The 26,803-nt window shown below is 33.2% G+C and overlaps 3 protein-coding genes across 5 annotated transcripts; 1 reads left to right on the forward strand and 2 right to left on the reverse strand.

Moving 5' to 3' along the window:
• Nucleotides 1-1,842: 1,842 nt before the first annotated feature.
• On the reverse strand, nt 1,843-6,462 carry LOC113865641 (protein DETOXIFICATION 46, chloroplastic). Its single transcript, XM_027500340.1, has 14 exons — nt 6,302-6,462; nt 6,080-6,174; nt 5,766-5,874; nt 5,509-5,564; nt 5,261-5,316; nt 4,421-4,559; nt 4,174-4,311; nt 4,017-4,085; nt 3,812-3,922; nt 3,435-3,563; nt 2,967-3,044; nt 2,434-2,505; nt 2,283-2,345; nt 1,843-2,208 (listed from the first exon to the last, which is right to left on the reverse strand). The coding sequence occupies exons 1-14, from the start codon at nt 6,360-6,362 to the stop codon at nt 2,110-2,112; spliced, it is 1,275 nt and encodes a 424-aa protein (XP_027356141.1). The 5' UTR covers nt 6,363-6,462; the 3' UTR covers nt 1,843-2,109.
• A 446-nt stretch (nt 6,463-6,908) lies between these two features.
• LOC113865280 (SH3 domain-containing protein 2) lies at nt 6,909-15,453 on the reverse strand. 3 transcript variants are annotated; one of them, XM_027499724.1, is made up of 10 exons: nt 15,220-15,453; nt 13,435-13,557; nt 13,262-13,331; nt 12,544-12,695; nt 11,605-11,706; nt 11,256-11,456; nt 11,076-11,138; nt 10,789-10,941; nt 10,623-10,697; nt 6,909-9,953 (listed from the first exon to the last, which is right to left on the reverse strand). In XM_027499724.1, exons 1-10 carry the CDS (start codon nt 15,277-15,279, stop codon nt 9,837-9,839), a joined length of 1,116 nt encoding a protein of 371 aa, XP_027355525.1. In that variant the 5' UTR covers nt 15,280-15,453; the 3' UTR covers nt 6,909-9,836. The 3 variants fall into 3 exon arrangements, with proteins under 3 accessions (XP_027355525.1, XP_027355526.1, XP_027355528.1); XM_027499725.1 differs by having other exon boundaries at nt 13,435-13,488; nt 15,220-15,431; XM_027499727.1 differs by lacking the exon at nt 10,789-10,941 and having other exon boundaries at nt 15,220-15,431.
• Nucleotides 15,454-23,412: 7,959 nt separating this feature from the next.
• Nucleotides 23,413-26,434, forward strand: LOC113864917 (GATA transcription factor 7-like). Its single transcript, XM_027499152.1, has 4 exons — nt 23,413-23,541; nt 23,676-23,980; nt 24,058-24,697; nt 24,996-26,434. The coding sequence occupies exons 2-3, from the start codon at nt 23,678-23,680 to the stop codon at nt 24,664-24,666; spliced, it is 912 nt and encodes a 303-aa protein (XP_027354953.1). The 5' UTR covers nt 23,413-23,541; nt 23,676-23,677; the 3' UTR covers nt 24,667-24,697; nt 24,996-26,434.
• The last annotated feature ends 369 nt before the right edge of the window (nt 26,435-26,803 follow it).

Here is a 26,803-nt window from a genome sequence, read left to right on the forward strand (position 1 = left end):
AGATGGGCCAGTTATGTGGGTTCCAATTTCCATTTTTTTGGATTGTGGGGGCAATGGTTCACCACACTGCACAATACGGAGCCCTTGCTCCATCATTTTATCATTTTTCCTTCCCTTATTTTTCACGGGTCATCTTTGCTTGCACCAGATACCACGAGGATCTTATAGCTTTTCCTTGATTTCTTATTAATAAGAAATATGCTATTTCACTTGAAAATTTATTTCTTAAGCCGTCTTAAAACATCCTACATAAATTAAGAATATAGTTAAAATATCTTTAATAAAAATTAAACAAGCATTATCTTTTATAAAAATAAAAGGGCAATACAACCAACAAAAATGAGTAATCTCCAATCTTGAATTTCGAAGTGAGCAACTTCCTTTTTTTTTTCCTCTAAAATTCCACTTACCTGCCCAGGGAAAAAAAAATTCAAGATAAATAAAATAAAATAATTCAGCGACTTTTCGTCCTCAAGACGCAGTCCCTCGCCTGTGGGAAATAGACATATGTAAAATGACTTCTGAATCCGTATTTTAGAAAAAATGATTCATGTAAATTGGAACATTAGATAAAAATCGAATGGTTCAAATTTGAAGTATAATTTGTGTAGAAAACGAAATTTAAAATGTCTCATGTTCATCAAACAGTTTTGAATTGAGTGACTGCATGTATGCGTGATACGATAAGTAAATTATTCCTAAAATATAGAAATGTCAGGTTATAATGGGCCGCTACCTTAAACCTAATTCTGCCATATAATAAGTAAATTATAATAAATAAAATTTTCAAATTAATGTTATATTTTATACTAATCGTGTAATTTAGCCTTGAAATTTTTTATATTTTTAAAAATTATTAATGGTATTTTCACGAGTTATTCAATTTAGAATTATTAAATATATAATTTAATTGAAAAATATTTGAAATTACATTAAATAAAAGATAGAATGAGAATTCCGATTTCGTCCTACGGAAGATGGGGGAGGATTTGAGAATGGGAAGGGAAAAATCCAATCTCGTCCCACCGTGGGAGGCGAGTATACAGCCCCAGGTCGTGACTAACATGCAAACTTGCCCAAGCTTGGGTCAAAAGCACCCATGCTTAATTCCCTGAACCCACAAATTAAACGGGTTTCAGGGTTTGGTCTAGAAGTTTGCGAACGAATCTTTTCACTTGCACAACATTTTTTTTAATTAACAATTTTAAAACGAGTAAACCTCCAGTTGTGAGATTGTGAGTGTCTAGTAATTGAGTTACTAAGATTTTAAAATAGTCCGTAATCCTAAGCTTTTTTTAAAATTAAACACTTTAATCCAATTAATAATTTCTATCACAGTAGTGTTAATTTTTATCATTAAGTTACCCTTAAATACCAAAAAGGTCGTTTCGCATAGTCTCAAACACTGGCCGATTTGGTTATCATAGCTGTGTTCTTTCTCTTTTTCACCGAGTCGCTGCTTCCCCCGCTGCCACTAGTGCCATCACTCAAATCTCCCTCTCCTCCCTATCCACTGACCGATTTTCTACCATAGTTGACGGCAAAAATATTTCAGAATCCATGCTTAGCAAAATTTTCTTGATACTTAACTAGGAAAACGTGCAGCAACTTCCTCTGAAACTGTTGAATTGAACGCACACACAAAAATACTATTCATTTTCCATTACGTGTTAAATAGATGATGATACAAATAACAATACACGTAGATTCAATTACCACGTGCTGGGGAAAAAATCGACGTAACAGCTAGAAGAGCAAGGACTTGTTTTTGCACTCAACCCCTTTAAATCGTTTAAGAATAATAACCCGACAAAAAAAAAAAAAAAAAAACCGCGCGGCGTAGGTAAACTTTGTATATTAGGAATTGCTTCGATATTCTGGATTTTTCCTTGGGTACTGGTATCCTAATTAGTTGTCAATCATTTCATAAGTTGTTGATTTTAACAATAGGAGTTTGAAGTCCATAAAATACAATCAACAACCAGGAAAAATTTGACACCTAAAAAGGCCACAGGTAGCAAGAAAAAACATAGGTCGAGGAGCAACTCTCTGCATGTGTACTTCATCAGGATTGTAGTTCCCTTGCACAACTTGTGGACAAATCTGAACCTAAGCTGCTTTCAACTTTTCAAGTTCAAATTGGCTTTCCTCAGAGTAAAGCATGCCATTAGGAGAGAGAAGGCGCCGGAGAGCAAGGAAGAATCGAGCCTGAAAAGCCTATTAATTAGAGAGGGCCAAAATTTCAGAAGTATACAGGTTGGGTTTCATTTTGTAACATTTACCCATTGAAATCCTACTAGAGCACACCAACAACCAGGCAAACCATAGCCTTTACTACTCACAAGCTGACACAAAGAAAGAAGCATAAGTTCAATATACGTAAAAATTGATTTCAGAAAAAATGTTGCATTATCAGTAGAGAAATATACATACCAATAGTAAAACAGCTCCGAGGGAGAAGCATCCACTCATTGATAAGCTAATAAATTTAAGGTCCCCGCCAGCCTGCACGAGCATAAAAGAAAAACAGAGAACTTTTCGCATGTTCATATGTACCTAAATGCTGTTACATAATACACGGAACTTTGGCAGAAACAAGCAGAAAAGGAGGCATATCAGTAATGAAAGCAGGGGGAAAACAGAAGGTATAACATTTAAGGATTTAAAGATGGAGCGACTGTAAGTTAACGTGTTAATGATATGATCCACCATGCATAAGCAAATTCATCTTTATTTGATAATTTACGTGAACAACTGACCAAATAAGTTACTAGAGCCTATCATGAAAAATAATTGTCCTGAGAATTCCTTCTTAGAAAACTAAAAGGGAATAGAAAACCACATTAGAAACGTCAAATGAATTACTATTATTTTAATTTTTAGAGTTCTCTCAAGATAACATCACATCATTTATATTAGAGTTGGATATTTGAAACTACTAAAAAGGAAACAGAGATCCAACATACCAGTAATGTGCCCTCGAGGCTGTGAGTACAGGGTGACACACATAAAGCAAAAAAGAACAGAATCAACACGCTGCGCATCTGCATTAGAACAAAACTGAATTATCGATCACAACGAAAAAGGCAATGATTATTTAAAGTAAAAATAGCTCTTCCACGCAAAAGTTTAATATCCTCATATCGAAAGGAAGTTTGAGTCTTTAAAGAAATGTTTAAGATCTCTCCCTTCTATTCTCTACCTATCCCCGTTATTCCTTCAAATCCAGTGATTGCGACACAAACCACGTACTAAAGCATAAGTTGACCCGGAAGCAACTAGGTAGGTATAGCAAAAACTTTGTTTTTCTCATAACGAACAAACACTAGTCATTTATATCAAGCAATTAAAAGTTACACCATACAGCTAAAAATGTAAAGACCAAATAGCCAGAAAGAGTATAAGGTAACTTCTTTAAGTATTGATTCACTAACCTCACGTACGACCTTAAGATCAGGGGTAAAAATGTTTGGCAACAACCAAGGAATAGACATTCCGCCAAGTCCAATTACTAGTCCAAGCAATGCTCCAATAATCACCAGTGACTTCAATAGGGTTCGTGCCTGTATAACATTCCTAAACCTTAAGAGGACATAGAGAAACCTATTCCATTTAAGATCCTTTCATGCCATATATTTAGCAAAAGATATCCTCCCTCATCAGTGAGTAGCGAAATAAATGTGCACGAACACAGAAAAATTTAAGCCATGGAATAACAACGTTTTGAACATTCGATATGTGATAGACTAAGAGCGGTAACATTGACCAAGACATGTTGTATGATTTTAGACGGCACATGAACGTTACTAACCTTCTCCAAACTTCGATTGAACCCATATAATAGCTCGGGCATAAATGATTGAGCAGTTTGAGAAAGAGGTTCCCCCCATACTACGCACATGCTGTACATCTGAATCATAACCTAGTGAATGGTGAATTGATCATTAATATGTGAAAAACAGATCCCATGCATAGAATGATACAGAAACGAAAATCTAATCGTAAGTGAAACCAACCTGATGAGCTGCAACTGTATGAGTACCGATAGCTGTGGCAAAATATGTAAGAAGAGAATAGAAAGCCACCTAAAAACACTGAAAGAACCTAAGCTCGATACACATATAATAGAAGCAAGCCAAATTCCGGTATAGTCCAAGAAAAAACGTAGTCTACCTTTGAGAACATCGTCACAAACACAGGTGCAGCTATCTCAAATATTTGCAAGAAGTCAGAGAACGATGGCAATGAGAAGCCAAAAGCATTATATCCTTTTCTGTTCAGTGCTTCAATCATCATAAAAGCCGCTACAATCTGCAAAGAAATTAGACAAATGGGGTATTGGATTTGGAAGAATGAGCCAGCCCCAAGAAAAAGACAAAATATCGATCCATATCTTCTAATAAATTCTTAGTTAACATACTTGGGATGCCATTGTTGCCCATGCTGCGCCCTCTATACCGTATCGCAGAAAACTGCATAGGATTACATGACCAATGGCATTCACAGCACTGGCAATGACCAAAGCCTTTAGAGGTCCCCACGAATCTTTCATTCCAAGACTAAATCAAATTCAAAACATTATTAGAATGCAGCATCTTGCATGGCAATATCAATACTCATTTATTTAACATCGTTGTTGGTAATAACTAGACTTAAAATCAGAATTCGAATTTTAACATAAAAATGCGCTGATCTATAACAAACTTATTTAATTCAAACTTAATCCATGCCACTTGCAAATTAGGACATCTACTTTCATCGTTACTTTGCAGTCCATCCACTATATGGGCCTAGTTATGATATGACAGAAAAAATACGAATTTTCGAGCTAAACTGTTTTGAATGGTGTGTCCAAAGTCCGAACGAAATTTCAATTACAATTTTCAGTTAGCAAACATGCAACCAGGTGTCTTGACTTTAGATTAATAAAAACATGGAAATAGTTTTACCCCAGAGAATTTATCTATGATGTTTATGAGATTCCTGCATGAGAAGGGATCCCATGTGAATGCATTGCACAGAATGCTCCAAGTCTAGCTAGGTTTGAAACATTAAGAGACAAACTCTCAGGAAGATAGAATTGCTCCACGTAAAGATAGTTTATGTTGGAACATGGGTGATCGTTTCTTACACTAGTGTATTTAAAACCTCAGTATATGATGAGTGAATGCAGAATTCATGAAAAATAACGACCCTCACATGCCTTCAGACTCAGAGGCGGAGGTGATTAATAGATGATGCATGAGAAGGGAAGAAATACCTTGCACTTTGAGCAACCAGTCCGTAAAGAACAGCAGGCCATGCCAAGCCACGAATCTATCAAAACAAATTCTCTTTTTAAGTCAAAGATCTAAGAATCAATCTGAAGATGAGATGCAAAACTATTTAGTCAAACCAGTTGTTTAAATTATGATTAAGATTAAGAAGTACATGTTAGGCTACCACTTCAGAGATGATTAAGTGATCAAATTAAAGACAAAATTGGTACATAATAGAAAGAAAAAGAACCTGAACATATTTGCTTGCTACTGGTACAATATGCACATTCTTTGGCCCAGTAAAAGCTGTAAATGGAAAATAAACAGCCTAATGTATTAATATTTTGCCCTTGCCCAATCGAAGGTTCATCTTCAGCATACTACATTGTTCATTTACTTTTACATTACCCAATTAAATAATAAACTGGCCAGAGCAAGTAAAATGTAAACCGCACGTGTATTTTGTACAATGTTCAGATAAACAAAATATCTGCTTAAATTACTTACCAGTTAACGCCCACGAACCAAGAAACTGTGTAAACAACAGCATCAGTGTCCCACATATGAGGCCAATAAAAAGTAACATAGATATTTGATGCTGCACCTCATTTTTGTCCTGCACCGTTTAGTTTAGGAATCTATGTAGTTAATATTTAAGTTACGCAGCCTCCACTCCAACTCCAGAAGCAATGAGACAAAAATCCAACTATATCATAGCCTTCAGCGATGGATCATGGATGCATGGCACCATGAAACAGAAACATTAACCATATCATGATATATAAGCATTTAAAACACGCATGAAAAGCACAAGAACTAACCTCTTTTGCAAGTGAAGTGGCGACCATATTGGAAGTTGCGATGGAAAGGAACATGAACAAGAGGTTCATGTTATCACAAAAAACCGTGCCAGGGCCTGGCCATACAAAGAAACATTTCAAATAATAATAATAATAATAATAAATCAAAATTAAATAAACGGATAATCATAAAAGAAAATGCAGTATTTGATTTTTATTTTATTTTATTTAGAAGATATTTACCTAAAGCAGCTAGTTCAGTAGAGCTTCGTCGACCAACAACGGCCGTAGAGATGAGACTCATCAACGGCGCAGAGATCCAAAGCCCAGTGGCAGGCCCACAAAACGCCACAATGTCGGTGATTTGGGCCCAAATGCTGTACGTATTAGAATTGGAATCTGCTGCATCGTCTTGGTCATTGAACAGCGAGACCGAGTCGGACTCGCTCTTATTATGGCTCCGAGTTCGAAGACGATTCATGTCGGTGGCGCGAGATGTTAGTGATAATTTGAAGCAACGGTTGTGCTGTGAGGTAGTTTGTGAAGGGAAAGGAAAGTGCAGAGAAGAATGTGGTGAGAATCTTTGGAAGTGAGGAAGGGTTAGTGATAGGGTTTTGAGCTGCATTTTTTGCAGAGGAAATGAATGAGGATGGAGGAAGAGAGGGAGAAGAATGAAGAGAAGAGAGGAACACTTAAGTTTGAAAGAGACAGTTTCGCGCGATTTAGTTTTGGACTTTTGGGTTTGTTGGGAATGGCATGGTATGGCAGTTACGTAGCCACGTGATCAACCGATGTTCTTATTTCTATATTAATTTTTCACTTAATTTATGTTAACGATGTATTTAATTAAATAATTTTATCTAACTTTCACTCGATAAGAATATTATATAAGCTTGTTTACTAAAATTTATCTTAAAACTTATTAAATAAGATCGAATTAATTTATATAAGGTTATAAGTTTTTAATCAACAATTTTAGTACTTACGACATGAGATAAACTTTTAATAATTTATTGTAAAACTAATTCAAACACCTTTTAAGTATAAAGTTATTAATTAGTACATTTTATTTGTTATATTATGAATTTGTAGGATGAAATGTAAAATTACGAAATCTAATACGTGGTTCAAAGATCTAAGAACAAGAGGAAATATTGTTGAATCAGACCACCAAGTTTAAGGGTTTAACCGATATTCAACACTTGATCATTTATATCACTTGTATATCTTACAAATCAACTTTGTTTATCCACCTAAATCCGTATTGACAAGTTCAAATTTCGTACATGTACTTGAAAAATCCTTAGATTGCGTTGACAAACTCACAATGGTCTTTTCTTTTCTTTTTTCTAAGTTGATAATAATGTTTTCTAGGCTAATGTGAAACTTCATCGCTTAAAAAATATCACCAACTACTTTATTTTTAAAAAAAAATTAAGTATCAGACTAATTTGATCCCTAAAAAATTTACTCAACACAATTTAGTATTTCAGGAAAAAAAAAATCACCGAAATAGTGCTAATTTAAAATACTTTAATTCTTTGTGTTTATTAAAAATTTCAAAGACTAATTTAATTCTCCTATAATTTTTGAAGAAGCAAATTGGTATGCATTCCAAATTTTTTAAGGACTAATTATATACCTAAAGATAGAAAGAAAATTAACTATAGAACTAAAATGTTTCATGTTTATAATTTTGATAAATTATTTAGTGATTTTATATTTCTTTAAGAGCCAAATCAGGTCAAACAATTTTTAAGGATTAAATTTAATATTTATTCAATTTTTTTAGATATCATACTTTAAAAAGTTTTATATAAAAAACGATAAAAGCACAAAATTTAACATACGTTTTTAGTGTATTCTTTTATATTATTAAATAAAATAATTTATATTAATTTCACTTGATCCTGGGCAAAAGGATGATACTGATATTATATCAATTCAACTGAACGAATTAATCATAACAATTTTGAATGGTTTAGGTAAACAAAAATGACTTTTATGTTATTATTTTGGGGGAAATTTTTTTTTTGTATTATTTTACATACATAAATATAAAAAAGATGAAAAAAAAATTTAATTTAGTTTGTTTTAAAGAAAAATTATATATTTTTATTAATTTCTTTAGAGAACTCTAAAAGGTAAGCTATTATTGCTTTAAATGTAAACATTTATAAGCATATACTAACTAAAAAATAAAAATATTTCTATTTCAGTATCAATATTCAAATGTTTAAACAACAGGATTGTTAGGTAAAACACTTGTTATCTAGTTAATATTTTGGAAGGGACATGCAATGGCTGCATCCGCCATCTTTCGTTCTTTTAGAAGAATTTCCCTTGCAGGAGAACTTTTGCAAAATCCTTTCCCATCTGATTGAAAAATTGGACCATTGAAAGAGACCACTAATTTAACTTTATTTATTTTCTAATCATTGATTACAAATGCACGCAGGTTTTTCGCACAGCACTCGCGTATGGCGTTGCTAGCTGATTTGAGTGCATGAGCAAAACGGCAGCAAAGAAAAATGACGCAACGCCCAGAAAAAGAAACACGACAGATTTGGAGCATTAACTAATACACGACGATATGCTCACCTCACCCAAAATACCATGCTGTGCTTTCTGCAACTCTATGATCCACAAGGTTTCTCGCAGTTTTGTCCACCTTGCTCAGCCACACGGCATTAACATTCGCGACGCTGTTAGTTTCATCCGCTAATCAATCCACTTTTCTTTTTTCGAAAAATTGAAAACACAAACTCCTATTCCTCTGCTTTTGCTAGTTTTCATGACAAAATATGCTTCTAATGAATAAAAATGGCTTTAGAAAAGAAGTAATACAAACATTTTCAACAGTTACAGTGTATAAGATTATGCAAAAGGACTGTTCACCTAGATAAAGCTGTGCAAGAGTTTTTCAAGCACTATATTGATTTTTTTTTTCATTAATTCTTTAGCCATCAAAAAGTTTTTTTTTTTTGTCTATTTTAAGATTTATCTTTAGTTCCAAGAAGAATGTCATCTGAAAAAAATTAAAAAAATATATTTGGATTATTAAATTCAGAGAAGTTTACAGAAATATTTGAAAGACAATGAGTTTGTAATCACAAAGTACTTTAGAATGAAAATATTGATATTTTTTTCAAAAATTCGACGCAATTCTAAGTTTGTGAAGTGAGCCAATATAAACTATTTATGTTCTTCTCTCCTTATGTTCTTTAATTTGGCTAAACTATTTTAAGGCTGTGACACATTAAGATTTTATTTTGTAAAACTTATTTCAAAACAAATCATCACCTTTTAAACTAATCGATGATTGCTTAAACAAATCTTATCCGTATCTATGAAAAATTTTAGAAGGGAAGAAAAGCTCAATTTAACTCCCTTTCTTGTATTTTTTTTTCTTTATTCTCCTTTTTCATACTAATTGGTAAAAACAACACAGTAAAAGAAAAAACGTATTCTTTTTAACTAAAACCCCAGTAATAAATCCAAATTCAAATAAAGAACCCACAAGACATGAATATGGATAGTTAAGTCATTAATCTTACTAACACACGGTTAAAAGAAAAGATATTTTAATACTTCAATCAAACTCAACTCATTGTCATTCTAATAAAGAGAGAAATCATAAATCGATTGATAATCACAAGAGAAAAAAGTTGTCATTTACAGCACAAATCTATCTGTTGTATGCTAACACAAAATCAAAACATACGCACATACAAAATCCCTATGGAAGGAAACCACCAACTCAGCCCAAAAGAAAAAATCAAAACACTTCAGCCACCTTGCTCGCAAGGACTCGCTCCCTTCTTTCAATGTAACCGAATGGAAACCAACCTGCTTTTCCTTTGCATTCACCCTCAGCCCATCCATTGTTTGTCACCTGTCAGTCGGAGTCAAATTGTAACAATTTGAAATATGTATAGATTTTAAGGTAATACATCCCAACCACCACTATAAAAATATATATATATATTCCTTTTAAATATGAACATGACGAATCTGTTGTTCAATTCATCAGCATTCGATACTAATATGATAAAGAAGTTATACAAGCTCTAGCAGATGAATCACAATTCCTTTAGCGTTAGACACGCAAGTCACACACTAGCAAATGACCAAACAATCATTCAGTGTCGAGTCAATGACAATTACCAACTTATTAATCATGTTCTGATATCATATTAGTGCATGTTTAGTTAAATTTATTTCAGAGAAAAAGCTTCTTGAGAGAACTGCTGAAATAATAAGCGATTATTTCTCCCCAAAAATCATTACAAACATGCACTAAGATTAGCAACTCTATCTGAAGCTTAAACAGACAGGAAAACGGTCTGACTATTACATTACAGTATCCTTGTATTTTACTTTGTTTTGCACATGTCAATTTTCATATTTTCAGTGTTCCTGGTTGGAAAATACCAGGGCAATCCAAACTTAAAGCATCCTCCACATCTAAACGGAAAAGAGACAGAATCCTTCAAATAAAATGAAATAAAAGACATTTCTTTGTTAAAAAAAGGTGTAGTTATAGACTGAGCAAGTCACAAACCTTTCGAACAACAATATAATCCCCAACTGATAGATTCAATTCAACTTCAGACTCAGCATGGTAGGGAAATAAAACCTGCAGGATAATGTACAACAAAAAGTAAAGTAAGCCAGTCACTTATTTTTCAGTACAATATCTCTAACTTCTGTTCAATAAATAGTCTAACCTCTCCTAAGAAGTAACCCATACTATCTGTTGAGCCATTATGTGCTTGAGAAGCATATACACCATTTACTTCTTCATATGATGGGGGTGGCGGCATGCTGTTATCCACACTAGGTGTAGGAGGGGCTTCAATTCGCTGTCGTTCTGATATCATCTATAATTAAAATATACAGATGCCACAAATTCATATGTTGATACCAAATAAAAATGACATAACATTCCAATGGCATATTTGACTTCTAAATGGAGAAGATAATGAAGAAATGACCAAGGGAGACAGTTGCCCACCTCTCCCTCAAGCTGATCAAGTATTTGGAGTACTCTTTGATGATAGGCACGCTCTGCTTCAACCTTCATAATCAGAAATAGAATGCCGGATTTAAGTAGGAGTAATAATTTCTTATAACCCATATCCAGTATTTCATTAAAACTGAAGAATTGCAGCATCATATGGTAAAACTGCAATACCATTGCTATAAGACGCTGGAGGGTTAACCTCTGTTGCTGTGCTTCAACAGCAGCCATTGCTGCAGCTGCTTCCTTTCCCAATATGCCCATGTTTGTCTTCAGGTCTTGCAGCTTTGCTTCAGCTGCTTCCAGTTTCATAGCATTCTCAGCATTGCCTGGTGTTTCTCTTACTTTTGCCTGGCGTTTGGAAACTTCAATTGCCTGTCTAGGTTTAAAAGACAGACTAATTACAAAATACACGGGAAAGAAAATATCATTGATGAAATATTTACTTATTCAGAAACTTACCAGAAAGTAAGCCGGTGTCAAATGAAAAATAAAATAAAATGAAGGATAAAATTCCAAATACCTGAGCTTCAGCTTCCTGTCGCATTCTGTCATAACGTTGAGCAAGATGCCGGGCATCCTCTAATGGAGCTCCCATCACCATTGCTCTTAAGGGTTCAGCAACCTAGGCATCAAACAACACTTAATAAAGATGGTAGGCACACACTGGATACATTAACACTGGATCATGCCCAAAGGCCCTAATCCTCTCGCAAATGACAGGATTCCTCTCTCTTAAACTCCCCATTATTTATAGGCAGCATGCCATATTTCTAGTTATTATCCAAACCCAACTAACTAACTACCTCACTAACAGTTACTAACAAATGCTAAAAGATATAAAAAACTAACACACACCTAAATCTAATAGAACATACACCTAACAAGAATCCAAAAATTAATGTATGAAGCCAGATTTGAACTCTACAATCATGCAATTACAACTGGCTGTTTGATGGACTCATGCAATACACAAAAAAAATCTGGTTATTCTCATGGGTCCCTATCATTCTCCTTTTTAGAGAAATACACAGTTTTTATTAAGCAGAATAGCAACACACAACATCTATGAGAAGCCAAAACAAATGTAAGAACTCAAAGGAAAATGGTAGAGATGTATACAAGATAATAAGTACCAGAGCTTAAATTTCAAGCGAATATACTACTGTAGAGGATTCAATGAAACTGCTAAGAATCTCACTGCCATAAAAAAAAGATGAAAACAAAACAAAGCATCTTCAATTCTTCATGAGCTTAGCCAAAGATAGTGGACCTTGGATTAAAAACAGTTGGCAAAACAGGAAATAAGTAGTGTTCATCCAAGCAGTGATAATATACCAATATATTGGTAATTTAAGATGCTTTGATCTACATAATTTTGGCACTAAACACAAGTATTGGCCAGAAACTTAACTTCAGAATCCGATGAAGCACAAGTGTTCATGTGATTGGGCATGTTTACCTGTGTGCCAAGAGCTTTTAGTAAGTTACCGCGCTCCTTTTCCATTTGTGCACGGGCCCGTGCATAATTTAGCGCAGCTCTTGATAACGTATTACCACTGGTACACGTATTATCCGCTCCATATTTCCTGCTATCTTCCGACAACTTTGTTCCTGTTAAATAACAAGGATAGTAATTCAGTCATTATACTGATAGGAAGTGATATTGAAACTGAAATAGGATTGAATTCAAGGAGGAAATGTCCTTTACATGGAAAAAAACACGGCTCAACGAATGGAAACACAGATACAAGAATAGAAGAAACACAGAAATAAGATATAACAATCAGAGCTGATACACAGACTCTGCCTTTCCTGGCCTAACCTACCAGTTCACTCCCAAAATTCTTCCCAGCCTCACCACAATTTCCCACTCCTCTTTAATCACATTTCCCTTCCTCTCCCATAATTGGCAATTTCACAATTCTCCTGACTCTTCTCCAATAGCTTGCTGTCTTGTGTAAATTCTGTTGCACTCTCCCATCTGTTTATCACTATTTCCTCCTTCCTTCTACCAGCACTCCTGTTTCACTTATCATAAACACGCACAACTTCCATTGGCCAAACACTCTCCACTCACTCTCTTCCTTTTTTATTTTATAAATGTGTAATAGACATATCAGACATTATGTTTAACAAAACTAACTGCAAAGAAAATTGCACCAAGCCAAATTCCTGACCTATTTCAACTTGCTTGGATCCAGTAACAATATAACCTTCCACACCACGGACAATATCCCTTTGATAATGCTGAAAAAAATATTTTTGTTTTGTCAGCCAAGGAATGCGACTATAAGTAGAGATAAAACATAAACAAAAAACAGAGGATTGGTACAGGAAAAAAGCAAGTAACCTTTCCTGCACGTGTTGATATGTAAAGCTTCTCAAGTTTCTGATGTTGTTGAAGCTCTACTTCATCAGTAACCAAATCATCTGAAACTCCAAATCCCCCAGCCCCAAACTGTTTCAGCACAGCCTATGTAGCAATAACCGTGATTAAAACCTCAAAATAGGAAGCAAGCAAAAGGAACATTAGAGAACAAACAAGAAGAAAAAAAGGAGCACGAAATCAATGGAATCTTGCCATCAAAATAAACATAAGTACAGTCATGGGGGAGGAAAAGATATCCTCCAAAGAAAAAAATGGCAACTTTCTGATTTATGCTCACCCCTCTCAAGAAAATATGAAAAAAAGGCAACCATCATAATGCGGGGATCACAGTCATGTGAGCAGTATCTCTTCAATTAAGTGCTCCAATTGACAGGTTACTGGTATTGTAAGACGATATTGAGCATGCCATAAACTTTTCTTTTTTTTTTTTTTTCCTCAAAATTTACTTTATTTTACTTTCCTGTTGAAGTGAGGGGGAGTCAAGGCCATATCTATGGACCCAATAAGTATTCATCCAGTATCTTGGCTTAGGACAACAGAAAATTGCATCATGTCCTGGCAGCATTTCTTGAAACACAAGGAAATGCTTCTGGCATGTTGATCTTTGGAATGAACATAAGATACAACTAAATTATAACACTGATTTTTTCCACTATATAATAGATATCCATACAATTTATATGCCAAGGAAGCGATAAAAAATTTAAATCACAAGAAAATTCATGTTTTAAAAATGAGCATTTGTCATTATAGGCATAATAAAATGCAAAAAAACCAGTATAAGAGTTTAAAAATCATGAGTAAAAAAATATAAAAAATACAACTAAAAGTAGACCAAGTGTCCATGTAGTGTGTGACATGAATACATGTCTGATATTGCTACAACATGACACCGTTACTATTCAGCAAGAAGTGTCTCTGCTTCTTATACATAAATATATTTTTTAACATTTTATAATGAATGCCCAACGCTTGTATTTTAGAATTTTTTTCTAGAAAAAAATTGTCCGCGTCTGTACTGTACTGTATCGAATGCAATGCTCGTATCCATATTCATGTCATGCAATACAATATCATAGCATAGATAATGCAACCGATTACCAAGTTCATTTCCAGTCAAAAACCATTAGAATTCCAAGTAAGAAAACATGCATTGCATCAGAAATGCATATTATCAAGCCACCTTCCCCTTAAGACATCTTCAGATCATCAGAAAAAATCTAACTCCTAGCTTACTTCACGCAAATTATGCATCTATAAAATAGAATTTAAAAATGATTTGCCAGTTCATCAATCGAGTTTCAATATATGCAATGTTTCCGAAATCGGTGACAGAGCAGCTTAAAATTAAACACCTGGCTCTAAGAATTAGACGAATCAAACACTACGGCTTTTCTTAATCATTTCCGCAATGCAAGTGCACGACCCAGTTAAAATCGTTAGATCCAATACTAGATGGTATCGTTATTCACATGAACAAATTATAATCATAATCCAATAATAGTAAAGCATCGGCGCATTCCGAAGAAGAAAATTCTAACAGGCAAGGCGAAAATTACATCAGAAAAAAGCATCAGAGAAAGAATATAGCGAGAAATGAAAAGAAAAGGAAAAATGAATTTATAGGAATCATGAGGAAGATGAAAGAAATTGAAGGAGCATATTCGTGTTGATCGGAGAAGGATCTGAAGAAGAGGAAGAAGGCGTGCAAATGAAATAGGTTTAGTCGAGAGAGAGATAATGAACCTGATGTTGGCGAGCGACCTGTTCTCGAAGCTTGGAGGCTTGCTTTCTGATAGCTTCCATTCAAGAGGCGATTGATTGAATCTCTAACAGCAGAGTATTGATTCGAGACAGAAACACCAACAGCAACGAGTTCGTATCAGAAGAGACAGAGGGGACGGAGAAAGAAGCTTTTCAAAATTGCGTTGGAAATTATTACAGTGGTAGATGTCATAAGGGCTAAGGCTTTGTTCCTTCCTCTAGACACTTGTTTGTTTGAATATTTTTAAACCATTTTTTCTTCGGTTTGGTGAACTTGGTCGGACTGAATATAGCAAATATTTATTATATTTTTAATAAATAAATTATTTTCCCATATTACTGATAAAAATTTTAAAAGTACGTTACGGAATTCAAAACGTAAAATATTTTTTAAAAATTATATCAAACTGTATTAGGAAATAATAAAAATATATTAATTTTTAATAAAAAATGTACTTTTAGTTTCTTAGAACATTGGTTAATATTTATTGTATTTTCAATCAAAATATATTATTTTTAAATACTAAATGTTTACACTAAAGACTTAATAAAATAATTTTTTTATAAATATAAAATAAGATAAATAACTTTTTATTATATAGAATTGAAAGTTTCTTATTTTTTCTATTTTTCCTTTTGAGAAAGAGGTAATAATAACAAGATTTGAATGAGCCCACTTGTTAACCTACTCCAAGCTGTTTCATTTGTTAATATTTAATGAAATTTAAATGATTTTTATAATAAAATTAATAATATTTTAATTTAATATATGCTAAGACTTTAATTTTTCTTTTGCTTTAAAATAATAGATGAATATTATTATGAATATACAAAATTAAGTTTCAATTGAACCATTTTTTTATCCTTATAATTAGTCACGAGAGCAACGTTTTTTTTTTTTTTTAATCAAATATTCGTACAGACTCAATTCTAAATATTTCGTTTGACTTTAGAATGAGAGAGATAAAAAAATTTCTGAGAAATAAGGGAAGAGGGAAAAATTTGAAAAACTGAACATTAATAAGATTTTATTCAATTTAAAAAATTAAAAATATGACAAAAATATTTAAATAGTTTAAAAAATCATCATTTATATTTAAAAATTTTAAATACGAATTATTATTATTTTTTTTTGTCACTCTCTTTATCTCATAAATACCTATCAAATAAAGTCTGAAAATTATTCTCGATAAATAAATTTTTAAATTATGATTTTATTATTTAAAAAGTAATTATACATTAAATTTATTTAAAATTGAACACATTAATACAATAATTAAATATTTCAATTTTAATATGTTATTAATATAATTTTTTATTATTGATTAATTAAAAGTTATTGTAAGTATAATTTTTAGTACTGTGAACATTATAAAACTCAACAAATCTTGATGACGTGATAATTTATAATTGAAGACAGTTAATAACATTGATATGGTACATATATTTTATATCATTTTTTGTGTGTGTTTTAGATGATTAAATACTTTTAATTATAATATTACACGTAAAAGAAAAGTTTTAAATGACTTTTCAAGTCAAATTAAGATATAAAGATATAAATTAAAAGAATAGTTTAAAATGAATATTTATATTTAAAAAATGGTTAAATTTTTTATCATCCCAGTCTTGAGTTCACGGAAGCAACATTTCACAATGCATAGAGTCATTACTTGATAAAATCATTAAAATAATCATAACAATGAGCACTTTAAATACTAAATTACCTCGATTAAGTTGTACTGAACTCAAATAAATCTTTGACCAGTCGAACTATTGGCATTTTGAGTCTAGGCTTTCATTAATCAGGGTTGTAGATTTGGAGGCATTGGGTGTAAAGTGAACCGCCAACATGAAATGATCTTCCGATTTTATACAAGTTTGGCAGAGAAGAAAACTAAAGTCATTATCTCATCAAATCACTTGCATTTTACGCCATCTTTCTAACGATTTTTGGTCACACGTCGTTAACTTTTATGCTTCTTGGTATGGTGTCTGCTGCTTTTAGGTCACAAAAGTACAAGGCCAAGCCTATAAAATAGCGAAATGAATCCCACAAGTTGACAACTAGGCCTGCGTCATGAGTTAGCTTATTTCTTAACGATTGGCAACAGGGGAAGGCAAACATTAACAGATTCATCGTAAGAGGATTATTAATTATAAGCCTTCTGCCTTTTAACGAGAGAGGGCATAGTGGCATACATAATTTTCAGTACTTTTCTGCTATCTAAATATGTTGATATAATTTGCTTGATTTGAACCACTAAAAAATAATTATATTTATATTTTTTAAAAATTCTTTCTTTCTTTTATTTATTTTATACACATCCATCTCGAAAATCTATATTAATATAAAAAAGCACTTAAAGATTTATTCTTTAGTGGTGCAAAAAAACACTATTGACTATAAATAGGCAAGAATACTTACTTGCTGAAGATGCATCAGGGGCATGGTGCCCACGCATGATCTACAGCAGAAAATGCAAGCCAGAGCAGTAGCTAACTAAATCAGCAAAAAGCTTGATTAGCTATCTACAAAAGTTGCTGGTCAACGGGGGTTGTCAGTTGACCTTGTAAAATTTGAAGGAGATGACATTCTCCTCCCTCGTACCCTCCATTTCCTACGTGGGTTGAACTGTTGAAGATCCATGCTGTTGCACTGTGTTTGAGAATTTCCATCTGTAGTTATCACGGGAAGAAACAATAAAAAATTATATGGCTATTTGGTGTACGTTTGGTTTATTGTTAATATATATATATATATCAATTGTGTTTAATAATTTAAAAAAAAAAAATTTTACTCAATTTTAAAATAAATAGATCGTCATCTTTTTACTTGCTGTGCATAATAAATTTATATGTAAGATTCTTTTAAAAATTATCGTGTAAAATAATTATGGGTCTAGTTAATTAATGTACTCAAGAAATTAACTAATAAATTATAAGTTTATATTAAAAATCATGTTTGGATGCATTAGAAATTATAGGAATAGATATATTCTTATGTTTTCGATTTATTTTTTAATCAATGTTGTAAAGGCACTTACTGACATTTTTCAACAATTTATAACTAACACAGAAGATCTTTCACTGTAATGTCACACGGAATTTATAATAATTTATTTAAAAGTGAAGATTAAGATAAATAATTTTTTTAATATTAGAATTTAATTAATTAGAATACATTAACAGTGTAAATTATATCTACACTATTATCTAGTCATAAATTAATATCATTTTCACATAAAAATTATTTTTTTATCATCAATCAATTATAATATATTATAAATGTAAATTTTAAATTAATTATTATAAAAATTAACATTTTTATAATTAATGAATAATTTAAAAATTAAGGCAGGAATCAAAAGTTGTTAATAATTCTGACAATAACTATTCTATTTATTACCTTCTTATAAATATTAAATTTGACCAATTTAGCTACTAAGGTCCAAAAACAAAATTTAAAATGTAAAAAAATTATACAAATCAATGGTTTTTTAATATGAGAAAAATAATAAAATTATTAAAATATGATATTTTAAAAAATATGAAAAAATTTTAAGATTACTCGTTGCAATTTTAGACAATAATTTGTCAATAACATTTTTTTGATAATTTAAAAATTTATAATATTTTTTAAAAAATCGACACCGATAATTTTCTATTTTTTAAAATTGTCATTTATGAATTTTAACTCTGCATAATTTTTAATGTTTTAAAAAATCGTCATTAATAATATTTGAATTTTTATAATTTTTTTTGTTATTTTTAATATTTGCATAAAAAATTATTGTTGACAATATCTGCATCTTATATTTTTGAATTTTTTTAAAATATTATATTTTAGCATATATAATTTTTTAATTCCACATATAAAAAACAAACCCAATTCAAAAGCTAATTAATATTCATCAAACAGTTTTTTTAATATATAATATAGTCTTAAAATGTAAAAAATATTATTATTGTTATTTTATCAAAATTATAGCATACATTATTAATATAAATGTATTATTTGATTCTTAAAAAAACCAGGTATTTATAAATATAAAAAAATATCACCTAATTTATAAATCCGCATGTTCTGTGTATATGGAATCTAGATAATATTTATAAAAGAATCAGCATATTATTAAGTGGATCTCCTTACGAATATAAGTTGGAAATGGCATGACCAAGACAACGTTCATCCATTTAAATATTTGTGGAATATTTTAAGTCCATTTTGGTTCTCTAAGAATTTTTTTTTTTCTTTTTCGAAATTAAAGATTAGGAGAGGCACGTAGTGGACGAGGTCGCCCATGGCCCCATTCCATTGTCAGCGCACGAGAGGACTCAGTTACTGGTTACCTGTCAATGAATATTCTATGCAGGAACCGAACGCAAGATCTTAATGACCAAAATCAAAATAATCGCAAGACCTCTCTTTCCGTAGACTAAACCAAAACTTGTTGGAGTGAATCATGCCCCCTTATCAACGCCGTTTAAGTACTTTCTGTTAAAAGGTGACTTTTAATTACTCTTTTTTTTCCCGTTCCGTTTAAGGTTTTGTTTGAGAAATAAGAAAATAATTTGAATATTAAAAATTGCATATAAAAAATATTTAATGCCTTGTGAAGATTATCAGTTCAACAACTATGAGTCCTGCACAATCAACTCATTGGACTGGGACGGGGTATTAATTAGGCTATGTTTCGGCCTCCATTTTTATAGTGGGTTTTCACACAAGAAAATAGAAGTTATATAAAGTCAGTCATATGTAATATTTATTGCTAGTTTTCATTTTGTTCGTTTATGTAAAGGAAGTATAATCCAATTAAGTAAGCGTACAGTCGATATCAACTATATTGCATAAATTTCAGCTCGTGGTTACAACCAACGTGACGTTTAAAGGGAATTAATTAACACTATATGGTCTTCAAAAAAATATTAATTTATTTAAAAATAATCACTTCCAGAATTAAAAGAAAACACTTCTCACTCCAGGACCAAGGAAATTATCAACGAACATTTACAATGTTATTACAAATCGTCTAATTTGAAAGACAAGTGCCTACTTGATATATAATTGATCGAAAGGGGAAGGGGGTGGAGAAGAAATAAACTTGGTTAAACTCCTTTTAGGAGGATGACCTAACTCAAGACCGTTTACGATTTAATGGAAAATATCAGCAGTTGTGTAAATTAATAACCTCACGAGGAATTTATCATGGGATTATATTATTTACAAAGAGCAAAACATTGACATTTGAATGAAAGTAATGTAATTATTTTAATCAAGAAATGAACACAAGGTATCACTGACTCGTTACAAGGTGAGCCTACTTTGTTAGCTTGCATGTCGTTTAATTCGAAAAACAAGTCCCACCAAATGGTTGGAAAGGGGGAACGGGTAGGAAAGAAAAAGAAACCCGCTTTATCTTGATTAAGCAAATTTTAAATGTATAGTGCGAAATGTTCTGTAACATGACCTAACACATATGGCCGTTTATGGTTTAATGGAGATAATAGTAGATACCACTACTGTTAACATATTTTATTTATGTTAAAATATTTAGTCTTTCATAATTTACTTCAATTCTTTTTTTTTTTAATAAAAAATGGCATTTGGCTCAGAATAGTTATCAGGGTTAAGTTAATATTTTGACAATTTAAACTTATTTTACAAATGTTTTATATATTTGTAATCAACGGTAGCTCTTTCTTTCCGCACTCATGACTTCAAGTTGAGACAACACACCAATTCACACATGTAGCGTAAAAACTGTAAGCTCAAAACAGTGTCATTTTGAGTTCTGTTGGACCCTGGATTGGATTGGGTTTCTTTGTGTATAAATTTAAATAAATATAAATCATATTATAATCTCTCAAACAACCAGGTAACAGTGTTGTTTACACGCGTTTGTTTGTAGCTAATCCTCTCTGTCCATTGTCGTCATCCATCGGCTCAACGTGATTTCGCATTTCAGCTTTCGGCTCGAAACCTTGTGCCGTGGAGGGCCGAAAGTTTTTCAGTACTCTTCACGTATCTATTTATTTTCTTAAAATAGTACTAATATTAATTTTACAATGGCAATTTTCATTTTATTTTTTAGAATTTTAAACAAAAGAAGTTACTAAAATGATTTTGAAGAACTGATACTATAATAATACCAAAAAATACTAGTAGAAGGCAATAGTGATTAATGATTAACTAGTTTATTTGTACCTGCAACAATGAACAGATATATGAAACGCAAGAATTATAATAGTAATAATAATTGATTGTTGATTAAAATGTATATTAATGATAAAAGACCATCAGTTTTGTCATTCATTTTATTTTTATATATTTCGCTTGATTTATCATTCAATATTTTTTTATTAAAAATACTCATTTTAATAAAGATGTGTAGTTAAGATTTATACTAACATGGACCTCAAATTAATTTTACTTTGAAACGAATGAGATTATATCATTACTCTTGTGAGTAGCGAGTCTTAACTATCATTCACAGTTTTAATTCCATGCATTTTTATAGTCCGTTGGAAAATAAATTATTAACGTGATTCAATAAAATAATTTATCCATACTATATATGCAGGGGCGCCGAAATAAATGCGTTATAAGACGTATAATGTATTTTATTTTATATTACTATGTATTTTTAAATAATTAAATAAAATGTTATAAAATTATTTCTTCATAGATTTGCGTTAAGATTTTGAAAATCAAACGTACATGTACTATTAAGAATGAAAAACTAGGTCAACTCAACTCAACTGATCTAATAAAGAATGCATTGGTTTTAATTCATTTCACTTTTTAAAACAGGTTGACAAAAATAACTCAATTTTGTAAATTTTAATAAAGAATAAAAATATTACGAAAACGTGCTAATAGCACTGCTCGCTGGATTATGTTGAATAATTAGGCAAGATTCCTGTATTTGACATTTCGACCCTTTTTTGTCTCATCAGTAATGTCTTCATATTTTGATAGGAAACTAATTTATGCTGAGTTTTTCTTTGCCCTATTTGGACTCAAATAGAACAAGATCATTAAGGACAATAAATCTCTTTCGAGTTTCAAGACAGTGGTATTGTTAAAACTTCTGATGAAGTAACATTTTTCAGTACAACATAACTTTTATTGACATTGAAATTCTTGTCTTAAAATAAATAAGAAAAATATACGGACGAAATACTTTGATGATCTATTATTAAGTTGTTGTAATATTAAAATACCCAAACTGCAACGTCGATGTTTAACGCAAAATAATAATATTTCCCTTAATTGAAAAGAAACCAATTGGATATATTTATTTTCTTTGGGATGACAGCTAAGAGTGCACAAAGCATAAAAGGAACGCGCGAGGGGTGGATGGTTGAGGACAGGAAGTAATGGCTCCAAACGTGAAAGTTGAGGCCACGAATCTAAGCGCCTTACACTTTTAAAAGTCAATAACGATGGGAAGGTTCACGCGCCAAACAGTCAAGAGTATCTGACGTGCGCGATCGATCGTCTACATGTCTTCAGTTCCCAATCACACGAGATAATGGGATGTGAACGAAGAAAGATTATCCAAAAATTAACCACGTCACGAGGCGAGATCAACGCGGCAAAGCAATTATTTCCATACCCATTATTACAAATACCCAAAATTGTGGTGCCAAATTTACTAAACTTGCAAATTATGCAAAACACGAACGCGTTCTATTTTGGGCGGTTTCCTGGCTTGAAGGTTCGTTTCGTTGGTGTCTCCGTTTTTCGAAAACTGCTAGCGCCAAATTTCGTTTTATTAAATCCTAACCGTTGATCATCACCTATAACGGAAAACCCAATCTTGGTGGCTGTGGCCTGCGATTGTAACAGTCAAAACCGGCGTGTGATTTTAACGTTTTTGTTTTATATGGTTGCATTGGACCAGGCCAGCTTTTTTTTCCCCCTCCGGTTCGGTCAAAAATAAGAATCATCGAGGGCAGAAATTTTGAATTTACGGAGCCATCAACGATCCATTCAAAAATAAAAATAAAAATAAAAACCAATAATAATAATAATAGTCAAGTCCCACCACGTGACCAAATGTCACACGCTTGTTAGATCACCCTCTCTATTCTCTAATTCGAACAAGGGAGATTTAGTACTCTTGTTAATATTTATTTATTTAAATTGAAAAAAGGTACAGAAACAAAGATACTGATAAGAGAGAAGGGAAAGAAAGATAAAGAAATACCAAACCACTCTCCCATTTCTCGTTGCTTCAAAGTTCAAACCTAACCAAACTCTTGTGCGGTTTCTCCTCTCGCTCTTCTTCACAGGTAATAAAATTTAACAAAAATATATGTAGAACCGGAAAACTTTCATGTTCATTCACCTTTACTTGGAGAACTGAACTCAATTTTCCGAGCGTTTTAAGTTTCGTTCTGAAAATAATGGTTGAATTTGTGCTTAGAAATGGAGGTTGCAGCCAAAGCGTTGAAACCGAGTTTAAGGAGAGAGTTTTTCTTCCAGCAAACGCTTTGCGAAGAAATTTTGTGCCTGAACGCGAACACCGTCGCCGGCGGCGAAGATTTCTCCGTGGACGACCTCCTTGACCTCTCTGACGGCTCTCTCCACTACGAACAGCAAGAGTACGACGGAGGAAAGGAAAGCTTATCCGCTTCGTCGCAGTCCCAGGACCGCGGAGAAGACGATAGCAACTCCAATTCCACCGGCGTTTCCAATGATTCCATTTTCTCCACCGAATTAGCCGTTCCGGTAACTCTCTCTTTCTCTCTTTGAATTTGTTCTTCGTTATCCCTAATTCTGCTCACTAACTATTGTAATTTGTGCAGGCCGGTGATTTGGAGGACCTAGAGTGGGTTTCTCACTTTGTGGACGATTCTCTGCCGGAGCTTTCTCTTTTATACCCGGTTCGTTCGGAGCAAACAAACCGGTTCGTTGAACCGGAGCCTAGCGCGAAGAAAACTCCTCGTTTTCCCTCTGAAATGAAAATCACCACCAAGGCCCGAACCACAATGAACAGAAAGCCCAAAGCCCGTGTCTGGTCGCTCAGCTCGCGCCCTTCTTCGCCGTCATCATGTTCATCCTCCGTGACGGCGCCGCTTGTCGTGTTGAGCGAGCCGCCAGCGAAAAAGCAGAAGAAAAGGGCCGAGGCCCAAACCGTTGGGGCCCAGGTCCAACGACGGTGCAGTCATTGCCAGGTGCAGAAGACGCCACAGTGGAGAACCGGTCCACTAGGCGCCAAAACCCTTTGCAACGCGTGTGGGGTTCGGTACAAGTCGGGGCGGCTTTTTTCGGAGTATAGACCGGCCTGCAGCCCCACCTTCTGCAGCGATATTCACTCCAATAGCCACCGTAAAGTTTTGGAGATACGCAAGAGAAAAGGCATGGCTGGACCGGATACCGGTTCGGTTCAGAACCACACGGTTCCCACTTGCTGAAATTTTTTCGACTAGGGAAAAAGCAGATTAGGTATACTTCCACCTACCGGTTCGAACCGGTTCGGTTTTTGTATTATATGTAGTGGTTTCTTAGTTTTAGTGGTAGTCAGGTATGCGGGTAGCGGATATTATTAGGAAGGCATTGATTGTTTGTATTTTTATCTCTTTTTCCTTAGCGTTGTTGATTTATTTAGTCTAATACAAACAGTTTAAGTTAATTCGACGTAGAACAATTCATTATGAAGTTAATTTTGGACATTATTTTATTGTAATTGGCTGGCATTGGATTGAAATTGAATAATTCAACTTAGTTCAGCGGTTCGTTTTAGGTTTCGTAGAAGAGCGGGAGAGGTGGGTCAGAGGCGGAGACTTGGAGTGTGATGGAAACATTAAAGTTGGGTGGCTTTTTATTTGAGACCACCGAAGCTGTGTTAGTGCCAAATGGAGTGGTCAAGTGGGTGGAGGCGGATTGGTTGATCTTTAGCATCGTGTTTTTGGTTTAAGTGACCATATGATAATCGTTGACAAGTAGTGGGTCAATAAGGGTCATCTCTTGTTCGTGACTTGGAAATATGCGTTCCCCCGCTTGGATCCTAATAGTTGCTAGTGCAGTGTGCAATTGTTTTTAAGTGCTGTGTAGGGAGTGAATGTTTATTGCAATCTATGTAACGTGCGTGCATGTGGGTGAAGTAGTTGTTAGTGGTGGGGCAACAAATTATTTTATAGGATAGGATGAACTACAGTGACGATGGTAGCAGCAACCATTCAATGAACAACGTGCATCGGATGGATGAGGATGGAGGATTGTTAGTATTGAATCTTCGGACTTTTGAAAGTGGAAACCTATCAAATTAAAAAAGCAAGGTCCATTCTACTTGGATATGACTTGCGCACCACTTTGGGGGGATTAATCCGTGTTTGATGCTCAAATTAATACAGATGTAAAAAGTAAGAAAAAATTATGAGGGGGTGAGGTAGATGAAAGCTGCGTTTAGTTTGTAATTTTGCATTTATTTATTCTTTTTGCTAATAATTGATAAAATATTTTTTAATTTACTTATTTAATAACTTAGATAATAAGATGGCATTTTTATAGCTTATTAATAAAGCTATATCGATGGGAGGAAAAATGAGGCGCACCCTTTTGTTTCCATTTTTTAGGATACGTGTATACTATGGAAAGACTAAACTCAATGGTGCATATTGTGTTAACATAATCGGTGTCAATTTCTGTAGGGTTTGGAAGGAATAGATGCTACAGCTAGGCTAGCTCTCTATAAGCATCTTTATCGATCTAACATTCCAAACCTGGCAACTCTATTACCCTCATTAACCGAACATTAAATTGAGATCGAGCAAAGGTTCCATGAGACCATGAGGAAGCCTGAACAGAAACTAGTTTGTATCGTGTATCATTAGCTCATAGAGGAAGCCTTAATGGGTAAGTGCTAAGTAGTGTGGTCGAAAAGGTTTGTAGCGTGCATCACTGACTCACTAACATATACTCGACATAGAACTTTGTTAGACAATTAAGGACCAAGACTAACTCCACTTAACTCCAATCATTCACAGGTATAACCAAACCTTTTTTCTTAGGTACAAAGCAATAACCAATCTTACTCCTATAAATCTCGTGTCATTTCATGGAATCTAAGATCGAGACTATATTTATTATTATTTTTGGAACAACTCGGGACTTTGAAATTGTCGATGCTTGCTTACCAAAGACCCAACAAGAAATCTTGGTTAGACTACATGCTTGGGATTGACAAAAAAAAAAAAAGAAGCTTGGGGCTTCAACCATTTTGATTTGAACATAGCGTACACGTCATGGCAACTAACAAAACTACATGCCCTATATACCGGTTATTCCCCAACTAGAGTACTACAGCACTATTATATTGTGTCCACAATTTCAAAGACCTATAGGCATAAGAATCCCACGATTATTTTCATTTTCTTTTGGTGCCAATTAGAAAAGTTCCACTTTCACGGAGTGGAAAATATCTTCGAGAGATGAAATTCTACATTTATGGTATTGAAATACCACCTTATTAATTACGTAAATTATGGAGTCATACCAAACTAAAAGCGGTAGTTCTAACTCAAGTTGGCCAATTAACGAATGGCAAAGAAT

The sequence above is a fragment of the Abrus precatorius genome, unplaced genomic scaffold (assembly GCF_003935025.1).
Source record: "Abrus precatorius isolate BTA unplaced genomic scaffold, Abrus_2018 Scaffold4, whole genome shotgun sequence".
Lineage (NCBI taxonomy): Eukaryota > Viridiplantae > Streptophyta > Magnoliopsida > Fabales > Fabaceae > Abrus > Abrus precatorius.